The sequence below is a fragment of the Polypterus senegalus genome, chromosome 3, assembly GCF_016835505.1.
Source record: "Polypterus senegalus isolate Bchr_013 chromosome 3, ASM1683550v1, whole genome shotgun sequence".
Classification (NCBI taxonomy): Eukaryota; Metazoa; Chordata; class Cladistia; order Polypteriformes; family Polypteridae; genus Polypterus; species Polypterus senegalus.
This window is the reverse complement of record NC_053156.1, coordinates 290,934,377-290,951,562: the sequence shown is the minus strand read 5'-3', so window position 1 is coordinate 290,951,562 and position 17,186 is coordinate 290,934,377. Positions and strand designations below refer to the sequence as shown.

Sequence of the window (17,186 nt, the reverse complement as noted above, 5' to 3'; positions counted from 1 at the left end):
ATATAGTCCTCGGTGTTAACATTTGCAGTGTACCATCTGTTGGAAAGTATTTTGTAATACATGTAGAAATAAGTTAATTATTGTTTCTGGACCTTAGTGTAGCTTCTAGTACAGTGGACCATGGAGTGTAAAGTCAGCATTCAAGGATGTGCACTGAAATGGTTTGCGTCCTAATTAAATGATAGATCTGTATCGGTTAACATGGGTGATAACTTCTGTCAGCCAGCTCCGCTGACTCAAGGTGTACCACAATCCTCTATTCTGGCCCCTTTATTAGTTTGCCTTATAGTTGCTCCCTCTGGGGTCCTTATTCCAAAAACATGGTGTTGATTACCACTGATATGTTGATGTTACCCAGCTTTATTTTAAAGTTAGCCCTAACAACATTTCATCTGTAAAGAAGAAGATGGGGTGTATTGACGATATTAAACTCTGGATGGTGCAAAATGTCCTCCCAACTAAATGAAAATAAAACTTAGGTCATTTACTTTGGCCCTACCTTTTCTGCTAATGAAATCGGCACCCATTTAGGCTCATTGATGGCAAAAATTAATAATGCTGCTAGGAACCTGGGTATCATTTTCGATTCATCTTTAAGTTTTGACAAACAAATCTCAGCAGTAGTAATGTCCAGCTACTACCAACTGAGGCAGATTTTAAAGTTAACAATCCTTCCTTTCACAGAAGGATTTGACAGAAGTGATTCATGCTTTTATTACATCTCAGCTTGATTGCTGCAGTTCCCTATACTGTATGTGGGATTGCCAGTTGGTACAGAATGCAGCAGTTAGAGTTCTGGCCAGCACCAGTAAAAGAGAGCTTATCTCTCCCATATTGGCCTCCCTCCATTGGCTGCCGGTGAGATTTCGGACTTGATTCAAAGTTTTAATGTTTGTAGAAGAGCGCCCTCTTCTACACGGTGGTTTGCTAGGGAGGCAGCATAAAGAAGAGGGAAGCCTCACGCCTGGACAAACTGGTGAGGAAGGCAGGCTCTATTGTAGGCATGGAGCTGGACAGTCTGACATCCGTGGCAGAGCGACGGGCACTGAGCAGACTCCTGTCAATCATGGAGAACCCACTGCATCCACTGAACAGGATCATCTCCAGACAGAGGAGCAGCTTCAGCCACAGACTGCTGTCACCGTCCTGCTCCACTGACAGACTGAGGAGACCCCACACTATGCGACTCTTCAATTCCACCCGGGGGGTAAACGTTAACATTATACAAAGTTATTGTCTGTCTGTTATACCTGCATTGTTATCACTCTTTAATATTGTTTTTTAATAGTATACTGCTGCTGGAGTATCTGAATTTCCCCTTGGGTTAAATAAAGTATCTATCTATCTATCTATCTATCTATCTATCTATCTATCTATCTATCTATCTATCTATCTATCTATCTATTATATAGTGCCTTTCATATCTATCTATCTATCTATCTATCTATCTATCTATCTATCTATCTATCTATCTATCTATCTATCTATCTATCTATTATATAGTGCCTTTCATATCTATCTATCTATTATATAGTGCCTTTCATATCTATCTATCTATCTATCTATCTATCTATCTATCTATCTATCTATCTATCTATCATATAGTGCCTTTCATATCTATCTATCTATCTATCTATCTATCTATCTATCTATCTATCTATCTATCTATCTATCTATCTATCTATCTATCTATCTATCTATCTATCTATCTATCTATCTATCTATCTTCAAGGTCTTGCATGGTGCTGCCCCTAAGTAAATCTGCGATCTCCTTCATCCCCTCAAAGGATTGAGAGTTTTGAGGTCATCTCTTCATTCTGCTGCTTCATATCAGACCTTCTCCTTTGATTGAGGTTTATAAGACTCGGTTAAAAACCCGCCTTTTCTCCTCCACCTTCTATGGTGGGTAAAGTCATTGGTAGGGGGGAGAATTGAAATTAAATAGTTTTATCTGTTTTATAAAATTGGTTGTTTTACAGCAGCCTTACATGTTTCTTTGTACAGCACTTTGGTACAACTTCTGTTGTTATTAAATGTGCTTTTTAAATACATTTGATTGATTGATTGGTTGACTGATAATAAAATACATTGCATTTATCATTCTAACAGATGGCACACCACAAGGATTTGTTGTAATAAAGTGCATTACTAAAAATGTTTGTAATGTGCCATCTGTTAGAATGACAAAATGCTTTGCATAGTCTCTCTTACTGTATATGTCAGTTCGTATGGGATTTGTCAAAGCAATGTTAATATTTGTGATGCACCATCCTTTAAAATGTCAAATGCATTGCATTATACTACTACAATTGCTTGTGATGTGCTATCTGTTGGAATGACAAATGTAATGCATATGTATCTGTTATATGGTATGGAACTCTCAAAAGCTCTCTTATTATTTGTGATGCACCATCTGTCGGAATGACTAATGTAGTGCACTTTATTACTAGAAACATTTGTGATGTGCCATCTGTTGGAATAACAAATGCAATGTATTTTCTTAATGCAATTGTTTCTGATGCATCATCTGTTAGAATGACAAAATGCATTGCATAGTCTCTCTTACTGTATATGTCATTTTGTATGGGATTTCTCAAAGCAATGTTAATATTTGTGATGCACCATCTTTTAAAATGTCAAATGCATTACATTATACTACTACAATTGCTTGTGATGCATATGTATCTGTTATATGGCATCTGGTATGGGATTCACAAAAGCAGTGTTACTTTTTGTAATGTGCCATCTGTTGGAATGACAAATGTAATGTATTTTCTTAATGCAATTGTTTCTGATGCACCATCTGTTGGAATGACAAAATGCATTGCATAGTCTCTCTTATTTGCTATTTTGTATGGGTATTGTAAAGCAATGTTAATATTTATAATGTCAAATGCATTACATTATACTACTATAATTGCTTGTTATGCGCCATCTGTTGGAATGGCATATTCAGTGCATATGTCTCTGTTATATAATATCTGGTATGGGATTCACAAAAGCAGTGCTAATCTTTGTAATGTGCCATCTGTTAGAATGACAAAATGCTTTGCATAGTCTCTCTTACTGTATATGTCATTTTGTATGGGATTTCTCAAAGCAATGTTAATATTTGTGATGCACCATCTTTTAAAATGTCAAATGCATTACATTATACTACTACAATTGCTTGTGATGCACCATCTGTTGGAATAACAAATGCAATGCACATGTCTCTGTTATATGGCATCTGGTATGGGATTCACAAAAGTAGTGTTACTTTTTGTAATGTGCCATCTGTTGGAATGACAAATGTAATGCATATGTTTCTTTTAGATGCCATTTGGTATGGGATTCATTAAAGCAGTGTTAATATGTGTGATGCACCATCTGTTGGAATGACAGAGACATAGCAACTGAACGGAAACGCAGATACACAGACACTTATCCTTTGAGTAAGGTGAAATATTTTTACATTTTTTTTTTCTTTTTTTGTATTTATTTATTTGACATCTTGTAAAGCACTTTGAACTACGTCCTATGTATGAAAACGTGGTATCGATTTAAATGTTACACATGGGAGCGTTTTCCAGAGGTGGTTTATTAAACAATATTTTATGACAAATACAGTACATGCATTCGGGATGTTGTGAGCGTACGACTGGATGACCTGACGTGTGGATTTTTCAACACAAGTAATGTGAGATTTTTTGATGGACATTTTTGTTCTCATTTTCTATCGTCCAGTGTTGGTCTCCATAGATGTCCATTACATTGTCTCCGTTCTGCATAAAAAACATGAGATTATGATATTTTTACAGTCATCACTACAAACTACAAGGGGTACGTAACATATAAAAATATCTTGTTGGGTGGAGAGTTCCTTTAACAAGCGAGTGAACCAAAAGAAAATGCAGAAACGTTGCTTCAGCACCTACTATGGCCCCCTGGGACCAACTCGGAGGACCCCCGCTTGACTTCCACAAGAGCATTGATCCAGATATCCAGCTTCACATCTGGGCAGATGACCTAATGAAACATGGCCGGTAGTACAGGTGACCAGGAGAAAGCCGAGCCACACAGGGTCCCACACCTCACGTTATAAATACAAGCCAAGCTCAGCGGCCTTCATCATTTCTGGGTGATGACTGAATACAGAGGAACATTTCCAAACGAAGGAGGAGGAGGAGGAGGAGGATGAAGAGGGAGCTCCACAATTTCATAGGCATGCTTCCAGTCACCGGGTACATTTTCATAAAATGTAAAAGAATCCTGCAAAGAAAATAAATGTTAGCATTCCAATTTGCTTTTACTTTGTCAGCCAATCGAATGCATTTGTTTGATTGTTTTGCTTTCTTTTACGGTGGCCCTGGGGGCTCAAAAATTCCAACTGTATTAGCAGTGACTGATTTATTTTATTGGAATATTGACAGGACCCCCACCCGGCCTGGTCTGAGACATCCCACAGGTCAGGATGGGGGATCATGCACTGGTACGGCACGCTGCCACACCCACCACACAACAAAACAGCTTGGGGTCCTGATTGGCAAACACCCAGGCAGACAGGTGGTCCAGTCCCACCCTCTGGAAATTACCCTCTATCTACCGCAGGCAGGTTTTACGTGGATGTCCCCTTGGCCTGGCCCAGCCAGTCGGGTCCTCAACAATGAGGGGTCCTGCCAACCGGATCACCCTCGGGCAATCATGCCACATGGCCATAGTGCCGTAACTGACGCTCCCTCACAATGCAGGTAATGCGCCTCGTTTGAGACCCCAGGACCAAAACAAAGTCAAACCAGCGATACCCGAAGGATTCTCTAAAGAGACACACATGAAGGAGTCCAGTCTTCATCTCAGGTCTCTGGATAGCGTCCATGTCTCGCAACCATATAGAAAGACAGGAAGCACCAGGACTCTAAAGACTTGGACCTTCGTCCTTTTGCAGATATCAGAAGCACCACACACCCCTTTTCAGTGACTTCATGACCCCCCATGCGCTCCCAATCCGTCTACTGACTTCATAGGAAGAGTCACCGGAGACGTGAATGTCACTGCCGAGGTAAGTAAACCTCTCGATGAGGTCGATACTCTCTCCGCAGACAGACACACTGCTGACGGCCGTGCCCAAGAGGTCATTAAAGGCCTGGCTGTTGGTTTTTATCAGGACCCTCGCAAGCCCAGACACTCAGACCCCTCACTCAGTCTCTCGAGCGCCCTGATCAGAGCCGCCATTGACTCCGCGAAGATCACAGCATCGTCAGCAAAGTCAAGATCCGTGAATCTTTCTTCACCAACAGATGACCCCACAGCCGCTGGACCCCATGCCCTTGCCAATCACCCTGACCATACAAGCATTGAATAGAGTAGGAGCAGAACACACCGCTCAAACACAGAGGTCCTGCCTCCACTCTGCACAGCACTCACAGTACCAGTGTACAGGCCGGCCATGATATCCAGCAACTGAGTTGAACGCTTTATGAAAATCGACAAAGGCTGCAAAGAAACTCTGCACACTAAGGGAAAAAAAAGTCCAAAGAGTCGTACTGACTCAACTATTTACAGAGATCAGCTACGTGCAAAGTATTTATAATATTGGGGGATACCCTTCGTCTGAACATCCAGAGACGTGACCTTCTACTGCCAATGGCTACCATCTTTTAGCCGAAATGGGAGAACATCCACAAGTGCAGATTCAGAGGCTCTAAGTGGCCACACAAGATGTTCAAGGACCACCAGAAAGCTCTTGTTTAGGTTTACCGTTATTCTTGTTTTTGTGTTGTCCCTCCTGTTGCCCCATTTTGTTTTCCCATTTTTATATTGTTATTCCAGCAATGAAGCGTTCTGTTTTTCTTTTTCCCATCAATATACAGTGCCGATCAGAACTGTTCACTCCCTTGGAAGGTTTCTTGTTGTATTTTTGTACAGTTGTGGCCAAAAGTGTTGAGAATGACCCGTGTTGGTGTTCACTAAGTTTGCTGCTTCAGTGTTTTTAGATCTTTGTGTCAGATGTTTCTATGGTGTATTGAAGTAGAATTATAGTTCAGAAGTTTCAAAGGCTTTTAGTGACAATGACATGAAGTTTATTCATAGTCCATATTTGCAGTGTAGGCCCTTCTTTCTTTTTCAAGACCTCTACTATTCACCCTGGCAGGCTGGCAATCAACTTCTGGTCCAAATCCTGACTGATGGCAGCTGCCCATTCTTGAATAACCGATGCTTGGAGTTTGTCACAATTGGTGGGGTTTTGTTTGTCCACCCGCCTCTTGAGGATTAACCACAAGTTCTCAATGGGGAGTTTCCTAGCCATGGACCCCAAAATGTCAATATTTTGTTCCCCGAGCCACTTAGTTCTCACTTTTGCCTTCTGTCCCGGTGCTCCATCATGCTGGATTGTTTATTGTTGCTCACCAAACTGTTCTTGGATGGTTGGTTGAAGTTGCTCTCGAAGGATGTTTAGGTCCAATTCTTTATTCCTGGCTGTGTTGTGAGTGAGCCCTGCACTGCCTTGGCTGACATGAATGGTATCAGGATGCTTTACTGTCGGCTTGACACAGGACTGATGGTAGCGCTGCTCACCTTTTCTTCTCCGGACGCCCCAAACAATCGGAAAGGGGATTGATTCTGCAAGAATGGGCAGCTGCCATCAGTCAGGATTTGGCCCAGAAGTTGATTGACAGCTTGTCAGGGCGAATTGCAGAGGTCTTGAAAAAGATGGAAGGGCCAACATGGACTCTGTGCATAAAAGCCTTTGAAACTTCTGAACTGCTTGTAATTCTACTTCAGCACACTAGAGAAACATTTGACAAAAAAGATCTCAAAACACTGAAGCAGCAGACTTGGTAAAAACCAACCCTTGTGTCATTCTCAAAACTTTTGGCCGCGACTGTACAACATTGACTTTCTTGATTTGGCTTTTTTGACATCGATGAGAAGAAAATGACTCTGTAACATCCAAATGAAGAGAGGTCTCCACAAAGTGGTCTAAATGAATTCCAAAATATAAAATGTAAAAATAATCAATGAGTATTCAACATCTGAAATTCCCCTTTGGAGTAAAAGAAGTAGAGTCGTGTGAATAAGTAAGTGCACCCCATGGAATTTGTTGAGTTTTTTCAACAAATGTTCAAACTTCACGCAAACAGTCTCTACAGATAAAGATGACATACTTGAGTAAAAGCAGAAGGAAAATTTTGCCTTTTCAACCATTTACTCAACAAAAATATCAATGATGAAGTGGTCTCCTGGGGACAAAATTAGTCCACACTTAGCCTCAGAAGCTGGCATTGCCCCATTTAGCAGACATGACTTCATGTAGGCATTTTTCATAATTTCCTACTGGTCATTGACATCGACTCGGTGAAATTCCCCACCAAAATTTCTTCAGTTGCAAGATGTTCGTGGGCTTCCTTACATGTTCAACTCATTCCAAACCCCCCACGCCATCATATTTCAATGGGATTTATATCACAATCCATAACCCTCCATTTCTTCTTTTTGAGTCATTCCTTGGTGGATTTGCTAGTGTACTTCAGATCAGAATGAGAAGTTGATTTCCAGATCAACATCAGCATTCACTAAAATGGCCTCACAGTCTCCTCAATCACACTTTGATATGATGCAGAATTCATAGCTGACTCAGTGACTTCACGCTGCCCAGCCCAACAGCAGAACATATCCACCACCCTACTTCACAGATGTTATGAGGTTCTTCTCCTGAAATGCCGTCTTCGGTTTGCACCAAATACGTCTACTGTTACTCTGGCCAAACAGCTCTATCTTTGATTCATCTTTCCAGAGCACATGGTATCAGCAGGCATGGACTTTGCCAGGATGCTCAATGGCAAAATGTCATCTTGCTGTGATGTTCTTTTTCCTGGTACGCCTCACATGCAGGTCACATTTTTGCAATCTCTTTCTGAGCTTTGACACCAGCTGTTGTAAGAGTGACCTACAGATTCCCCCCATGAAATTTTGAGGTCCTTGCAGACTTATTTTAGTATCATGGTCAACTCTTGGGGTGAAGACCTGGACAAATCAGCAGTCATTTGAAATCTACACCACTTGTGGATGATTTTCTTTACAGTGGAATGACTGATTTCAAATAATTTGATGATTTTTTTAAAACCCCTTGCCAGACTCCTTGGCATCCACAGCCTTCTGTCTGAGGGCCTCAGAGCATTCCTTTGACCTGGGCATGATGACACCACACGTGTAAATAGCAAAGAGAACTCCAGACCCTCTTAAATAAGACAGGGTCCGCCTGCTGACTCCCTAAGAAGGTTCAAATCATTAGCACCTCATCTGGAACACCTGATTCTCATCTGATGGAACGGAAGTGGCGATCAATGTCGGGGTGGACTTACTTTTTCCATGTGTCAAATGTGCATTTTTATTCATTTAGATTATGAGAATGAACACACTGTGTTAGTGTGATGTGTCACTTGTTCAAGTATTATCACCTTTAACAGGTGGCACTGATTGTATGAAGATCTGAGGTTTGCCTGTTCATATACTGTATGTTGAAAAAGTCAACACTGTCCATGGGGTCTACTTACTTTTTCACATGACCGTGTATCATACCTGATCTAATGTGACAACAAATTAGTCCTTCTAGATATCTACAGGTGCATTAACACTACAATCAGCTGAAACCCCAGACAGGTGACATCCATTGAACTAGTTCTGGGACTTCTACAGCCGGTTGGCTGTACCATATTAAGAGTAGAACCAAGTTTGCACCACTCAGATGTTTGAGCCAGTTAGGTCTGTTTCCCTGCTAATGAGACCTTAGATAAAAACAGGCACAGATCTCAATCGAATGAAGAGTTTGTGGCTAGACTTGACAAAAGCTCTTCACTCATGATCTCCATGACACCTTGCAGATCTTGAGAAGTTTAGTAAAGAAGATGAAGGTGTGATGGACGACACACATGAGTGGGCTTCCCAGCTAGGATAGAGTATGGTTCCTGAAGTGAACAGGAGACCAGTCCTATGCCACCACAAAAAAGAGTGGGTACAGCTGGGAGGACAGCATAATGGAAGGACACGGGGAGACAGCCCAACCCAATAGGAGGCAGCTTCCTTGAGTGGTTGTATCTCTGTAGAGGCACAAACTGGTGATTGGAGTCCTCAAGAACAGCCTTGTTAGGTTCAATGGGGGCCACCAGGGCTTGCTAAAGGGATTCCTCATCCCTGCTTTATGGGACTTCCGTTTGACCCAGAAGTGCTTCCATCGGACCAATTCCTGGCACCAGAAGTATTCCTAAGAAAGCAACTTAATCTCATCCAGGCGAGTCAGAGTTGGGTGGAAGTGGACAAAGTTCGCCTGGGAGGTGGAGAGGATCAGAAAAGAAAGATTTGTGTTTGTTGCACTTTTGGAACCTTTGTGGAAAGTAGCGTGAAAATAAACCATCTTTATTTTAAAGGGACTTGCGTCGGTGGGGTTGTGTCTGGGGTTGGGTGCTCTCTGGTGCTCTCTGCTGTCCACAAAGGGGGAAAATGGCAGAGAGTCCTGTGCACCCAGAGTCAAGGCTGTCATGGCTACTAACCTGAAGGGGCTGCACACTTATGTTATCAATTAGTTTCTGTTTTATATTTGCAATTAATGTACAGTAGAGCACTTGGCAGAGATCTGTTTTCACTTTGACATTCTATTGATTAGCATCCAAAAAAAAAGCTAAACTAAATCCACCGAGATTCATTGTTGTACGACAATGAAATGGCTAACTGAGGCACTGTACATATCCTGTTCTCCTCGGCTCACCATCCATCATGTTTTCAACCACTCATCTATGAATAACTTTTAAAGAGGCCACACAGAGGACGACTGCTGGTATCTTGGAGCAGAACCTACCTGACTGGCACACTCTGAGTTTCTGTTTCTCCCAGCAGACAAAAAGCCTGTGAAAACAAAGACAGTCTCAGTTACATCCCATGTGTTTTTTGATGCATACAGCATCTGGCATGGCTTCTGATGAAAGACCTCTGGATGCCTCAGGCTGAACAAATTGACTTTCATAAATGTGATCCACCAGTGGCACGCCAGTCTAATCCACACTTTCATAAATGTGATCCACCAGTGGCACTCCAGTCTAATCCACACTTTCATAAATGTGATCCACCAGTGGCACGCCAGTCTAATCCACACTTTCATAAATGTGATCCACCAGTGGCACGCCAGTCTAATCCACGCTTTCATAAATGTGATCCACCAGTGGCACTCCAGTCTAATCCACGCTTTCATAAATGTGATCCACCAGTGGCATGCCAGTCTAATCCATGCTTTCATAAATGTGATCCACCAGTGGCACTCCAGTCTAATCCACGCTTTCATAAATGTGATCCACCAGTGGCACGCCAGTCTAATCCACGCTTTCATAAATGTGATCCACCAGTGGCACGCCAGTCTAATCCACACTTTCATAAATGTGATCCACCAGTGGCACGCCAGTCCAATCCACACTTTCATAAATGTGATCCACCAGTGGCACGCCAGTCTAATCCACACTTTCATAAATGTGATCCACCAGTGGCACTCCAGTCTAATCCACACTTCCATAAATGTGATCCACCAGTGGCACTCCAGCCTAATCCACATCCTTATCTCTAGGAGATCTGACATGGGGAGGGTAGATGAGACATGGAATCTTTAGTATTTCCAGCCAAAGAAAACAAAACTATCAGAAAGTTACAAAAAGTGGAACGACTAGACAAGAGAAAGACTTATTTGCCTGGCATGGAAACAGGATGTAAGGGATGGATCAGCCGAAGCTGGAGGCCAGCAGCAGTTCCATCCTCCATACGACAGGTGGCACTGTTCCGGTTTGGACGCCCGCAGGCTGGAAGCGCAGCCCTGTTGTGGTCCCAGGGTGCCATTAGAGGGTGCTGTTGAGGGATAACCTGTCTGGTTTCTACATGACCTGGAAGGGCTTCCAATAGGACTCAACATGGTACCGGAAATATTTCCGAGTCCTGCTTAATAACGAAGTGAGAAAAAGAGTCTACCTGTAATTGTGTGTATGTGTCTGTGTGCATCGTGAAAAATATTGGTAATCAATAAAGATTCCTTATTTGAACCTTGATACTGTGTTGGCTTTACTGTGTCTGGGGTACGGAGTTCAGTGGTGCTCCTTACTAGTTATATTGCCCTGAAAATTCCAGAGGGGGCATTCTTGTCATCTTTGTCACTTTCTTTTCAGCTCCATTACAGTCCCACATTTAAAAAATTAGGAATGGAGCTGAGACATAAAGAACAAACGGCCAATCACTGAGCTCCGTAAAACACAATGAAGGCAGTAGTATCAGTTAGGGCCAGCTGTACCATATAGACAAAGTAGGTGGTCATGTAGGGTGGCAAAGTTTTGAGGAGAGGAGTGACATTTAATAAACTTCAATCAGTGGTGGATCTACTATCCAGGCATTGTGGGTGCACATTAATGAGCCCAATTGTCTAATCACTCCCCACCTGCTTAATGAAATGGTCAATTATCCTTGTGCCAAAATTACCAAGGGGTCCTCCACCGCTCAATGAAATCATCTAGAGTGCAGTGAAAATTTTTGACTTTTCAGAACGCAGTCTCTGGTCACTCTCTGATTTGTTTCTGCTTATTTTATAACCCTTCCCTGATTGGATCCTGCTCAATACAATATCTCATTCCTTGATAGGTCACCATTTATGGAAGAAAACCATATTCCAACACAGAGGGTATAGAGGGAGTTGGTTTCCATGACACTTGCTGTATCATTTACCCGTATGCATCTAAATTGGGATTTGTACAACTTGAATGCTGCGGTGGGCTGGTGCCCTGCCTGGGGGTTTGTTTCCTGCCTTGTGCCCTGTGTTGGCTGGGATTGGCTCCAGCAGACCCACGCGACCCTGTAGTTAGGATATAGCGGGTTGGATAACGGATGGACAACTTGAATGCAGCATATGTGTGCAAAATGAAAACACAGTGGTATCTCGCTTAAAGACAGCATACGGTTCTGATCAGTGCGTCATTAGTCGATTTTGCTGTTATGCGTGTTGAGAGATATTAAAGGGACGGGGGAGAATGCCTCTGTGTCTGATGTCATTTTCTCCACACTGACTTTGGATACAAGGCATCTGCATCACTGTATTCTATGCGCAGTGCACGATGAAAATGTAATAGCCTGCCATCAGCACACAGGGACATTCCAGGGACGTCTCATTTTCGCCGATGATGTGCCAAGTATACACCTGACCAGATGTAACCTGCCATAAGCTAACCTAACCTCAAGTAACCTAACCTGATATTAGAATAATACACACATCACATAATTTAATGATAATTATTGGAATACAATAATACATTAATAACAGTATTAATGCTGTAATACACTGGGATTTCAATGCTATTCGATATAATGTATTCTAACAATATGGAAGCTCTGTCGATAAAGTGTGAAATCGTTAGTCAGGATGTTGTTAACTGAGTCACAACTGCCATTTACTGGTTACTACAGTTTTGCGATAAATCCAGTGGTTGTTATATCCTTTCAAGGCTTTTTCCGCCAATGTGCGCATGCCCATTGTAGGCATTTTCTGCCATTTTAGTGTGCATGGAGATACTTTCGTAAATGATTGAAAATGCCAGTGTGGACTGAGATTGTTTACATTTAAAAACACCATATCAAAATGAAAATGTAGTAGTGTGAATGTAGCCTAACTTTAAAGGAGAACACCAGAGGTACTGATGAGATACCAGCTGAATTCTCTTGAGTATTTATGATAGCAACAGCGGTTCACAGAGGAGAACATCTGGGGCTTTGAGGCTTACCAGGTGTCTTAATTTCATTGAGGCTGCCTTGTTTTTAGAAAAGCTTACATTTTGTGAAAGAGGTCACAATTCCTTTCTTTACAACTCAAATTGTGCATACATACAGTAAAACTAACAAATGTCTGAAAAATTATGGACGCTCCATACGTGATGATTTCAGACCAAAAAGAACCATTCAAAAAAGCTGGTAAGTACCTCTGTTTGCAGGGCATTATACAAGTAGTGCTGTTTTTCTGCCTGTTGCTACAAACAAGGCAGTCTGGATTGATTTCCTTATTTTTATAGGTGGCTGGAATATGATGTTCAGTTAGCCTGCTTGACAAATGTGAGCGACAGCCATGATTTGATGCTGTGCTATAAGGAGAACGAATGCCTAAAGTGTTCAAGCCTCCGTTTATTTCACAGTCTTTGCTTCCACCTGGTGGATTAAACCAAACAGTACTCTGTAGACAACTTCTATTGAAATTTGAAAACAGCTTCAGCGTTCAGCCACAGTGAAAGCGTTAGGTCATTAGAACAGTTTGGATGAGAACAGGCCGGTGTCAGACACCATTTCTCCATTTTTGTGTGCCACTCAGTACAACACTTACTCTGTTATTCTATATGCATATGCTTATCAACTAAAAAAATACATAATGTCTCAGGTTGTCAGGATTCTAGAAGCCTCTAGGATGCACTGTGGCTTGACAGATTAGGACAACTGAACAATTTTGACAAGAACAGGCCATTTAAACTAACTATCTTCCTCTAATATCTTTAGAATGAAATTCTGAAGGAACCCAAAATCCTACTGTCTATCCTACTGTCAATGTAACCCAGGGGGGTTGCCACCAAGTGTTCCGGGGGATGTAGAATGCATCCCATGGTTGCGCCCCCGGATCCAATGTCAAAGGGGCATATATACAGTATATATATATATACAGTATATATATATATATATATATATACTGTATATATATATATATGTCCTGGTGGGTTGGCACCCTGCCCAGGATTGGTTCCTGCCTTGTGCCCTGTGTTGGCTGGGATTGGCTCCAGCAGACCCCCGTGACCCTGTATTCGGATTCAGCGGGTTAGACAATGGATGGATATATATATATATATATATATATATATATATATATACGAGGTGTAGCAGAAAAGTAATGAGACTGGCAACACTGCAAGCGATCTGGCAACGATGCGCTGTTGTCCTTGATAGAGCACGTGTATCAGTACCCTCCCATAGCTCAGTGCGAGTTTCAACTCCTTCCGTTAACTACGTGATTTTTGTGACTGCTATTAACGAAATTGTGTTTTTGGTTGTGCGTCACGCAAAATGGAACAGCGGAATTTGGAGCAACGTTGTGCCATTAAATGGCAAGTGTGACGTTTGAAAAGTTAAAACAGGCCTATGGGGAACATTCTTTATCCCGAGCTCAAGTTTTTCAGGGAGGCCTTCAACTTCGAAAACCAATGAAAACATCGAGCGTGTGAACACTCTTGTGAGATCAGACCAGCGTTTAATATTAAGAATGCTGAGTGAACAATTCAATTTGAACAGATTTACCGTTCATCAAATTTTGACTGAACATTTGCACATGCGAAAGATCTGTGCCAAAATGGTGCCGAAAAACTGCCCTCTCCATAGCAGAATTTTTGGCCTCAAAAGGCATTCCTGTGGTTCCCCAGCACCCTTATTCACCTGACCTCAGTCCGTGTGACTTTTTCCTAAACTGAAAAATGTCCTCAAAGGACGTCATTTCGGGACTTTAGAAAACATCCAAAAGAGTGTAACGGACATGCTGAAGACCATACCGGTTGAAGACTTCCAGCGCTGCTACCAACAGTGGAAACAACGTCTCCATTGGTGTGTAGCTGCCCAAGGGAACTACGTTGAAGGGGATAACATTGATGTTTGAAAAAAATAAAAACTTTGGTAAATAAAAAATCAGTCTCATTACTTTTCTGCCACACCTCATATATATATATATATATATATATATATATATATATATATATATATATAAGCCACAATTCATATAAAATGCTAAGGTCTTTCTGTCTGTTGCATGATTCCTTGCAGACCACAGGGGCTAGAACCTTGATCTTGGGCCTAATCAAAAGCATATAATCTTATATTTGCTGAAAAATCAACAGGTTTAAAATGGTGCCATGTGGTGTAGCGGGTCCACAGCTCACGTCAAAAAGGCCATTTTTTAAAATAAATAATTGGCGCACTCGTGGCTTAGCGAGGGGGCGTGGTATGTGTGGCCGAGCGGTTCCCGGGTGATGTATGATGCGGATGGTCCACACTTAAGTGCACAGGTGAGGAGTCATCCGCATCCGTAATTGGTGCCGGGAGCTGCTAATTGCCACGTCCTCATAAAAAAATAGAAGCGCAAGGCGGCTAGGAGGAAGAAGAAAAGGAAAAGGCAAATGGAAGTTGCAGGAGAAGGAAGCTGGAAGCAGGTAGAGGAAAGCCGGTGTAGGAGAGCAAAAGCGAGCAAGCGCAGGCTCACGTTGATTGTGGGCAGCTGAGCAGTAAAGCCTGGGTGTTTGGCGGGCACCCCGGGAGCAGTCGATTGTGGTCGCTCCCGCTGAGCATTTAGTGAGGAGCAAGAGTGACCAGAAGGAGGATGGCTCGCTGCATAAGGCCAAGAAGGCAGTGGGAGTCGAGACTTGGGATGGGAAAGCCCCAGCATGAGCGCCCTGGTCACTGGGGAGCCCAAGTCACGGTTTGGTGAAGCCTACTGGAGCCAGGGATCGGTGAGACGAACAGACCAGCAGGAGAAGGCAGAAAGCAGATCAGCTGCAGGTAGGGTGGCACCCCTGGTGAATAGTCTGGACAGGAGAAGCAGGGGAGTCACCAGTAGAAGAAAGGCACCGGGCTTTGTGTTTAAAAGGACAGCTTCCAGCCAATGTTTTAACCTTGCTGTTTTTTAAAAGGATTTTTTTTTTCTAATGGATTTTAACCTCCACCTTTCACTTGCGGCGGAGTGGCGGCTCTGAGGCTAGGGATCTGCACTGGCAATCGGAAGGTTGCTGGTTCGAATCCCATAAATGCCAAAAGGGACTCTGCTCTGTTGGGCCCTTGAGCAAGACCCTTAACCTACAATTACTGAGCGCTTTTAGTAGCGAGAAAAGCGCTATATAAATGCAAAGAATTATTACTTGTTTTATCGAATTATTATTTTTTTTTTTTTTGCAACTGTGGAGCACTGTACTTTTTGTTTGGGTATAACTGGTTTTGTTTGCTGGTTTTAATTAAAGAACTTTGCACTTTTTGCACCATCCCCTTGCTTTGTTGTGCCTCACTGTCTAGCTCAGGGGTGTCAAACTCCAGTCCTGGAGGGCCGCAGTGGCTGCAGGTTTTCATTCTAACCATCTTCTTAATTAGTCACCAGTTTTTCCTGCTAATTACTTCTTCTAATTAACTCGACTCAGGCCCTTTAGTTGTTTCTTTTTCCTTAATTAGCAGCCAAACAATAATGAGACACAAAACAAGCCGCCACATCACACAATATCTGAAAATAAAGAAAGGTGAAGGTCTCAGTAAGGTTGATCTCTCAACTCACCAAAACACTTTGACGATGTTCTTATGAAAAACAGAAAATCAACAGTTTTGGAAACGTCAGCTGTGGCAGAATGAGAGCAACAACAAGCCGTGGAATTAAATAACGAGTTTAATTAATTCTCATTAAGAAACTGGTTGGAGTTTGAAGCCCCAGTTTAGCCGGTCATCTGTTGGCTCCTTTCACGTCTCATTCCTGTTTGGCTGCATCTTAATGAGGAAACTAATCAATTCAGAGGACTGAATCCTTCTAACAGGTCTATTAAAATGTGAATTAGCAGTGAAAACAGGTCACTGATTAGGAAAAGGGTTAGAATGAAAACCTGTAGCCGCTGCGGCCCTCCAGGCCTGGAGTTCGACACCCGTGGTCTAGCTCATCGCTGACATTACCGACGGTGTCGGGTTCAGAGAGCTTGGAGCGGAACCTGCATCGTCACATGCCAGTCTCAGCAAAGAGAGCTGGGTTAGTGCGTTTCTTATGACAAACTGATCGAGAAAGTGCCACAGATGCCACAGACAGGTGTCTCTCTGCCCGTCTGTGCACTCATCTTCCATTATGTATGCCATTTTACTGAATGTGCTCAGAGTAATACTCATTAACTGCTCATCCTCCCTAAAATGACACTGGTCCCCAAACAGACGGAGCAGACTGCTCTACTGCTGTACCCAGGAAGTTTTGCTTTACACACCATTAACTGAAAGGCCCGCTCACTAATCTGTCCCCAAAAATGTGCCCAACCGAAAGCCTTCATGACTTACCGAGCAGCTTTTTTCTTCTTTTTCTGCAAATGATGGTGATTAGCAGGATGGCGAGGACAATCAGAGCCAGGAGGAAGCCAACCAATAATTCTGCTGCC

General features: G+C 42.5%; 1 protein-coding gene across 3 annotated transcripts in view; it reads right to left on the bottom strand.

Annotated features, from left to right (window-relative positions):
- Positions 1-3,562: 3,562 nt before the first annotated feature.
- The window catches only part of LOC120526305 (CMRF35-like molecule 3), a 60,564-nt gene continuing 46,940 nt past the window's right edge, over positions 3,563-17,186 (bottom strand). Inside the window, exons 5-7 of one of the 3 annotated variants that reach the window (XM_039749432.1) lie at positions 17,089-17,181; positions 9,833-9,879; positions 3,563-4,251 (exon numbers count right to left, since the gene is read on the bottom strand). In XM_039749432.1, coding sequence (XP_039605366.1) covers positions 4,111-4,251; positions 9,833-9,879; positions 17,089-17,181 — 281 coding nt within the window. In that variant the 3' untranslated portion in view covers positions 3,563-4,110. The remainder of the gene's footprint in view (positions 4,252-9,832; positions 9,880-17,088; positions 17,182-17,186) is intronic. The other 2 variants (XM_039749433.1, XM_039749434.1) reach the window with 2 other exon arrangements.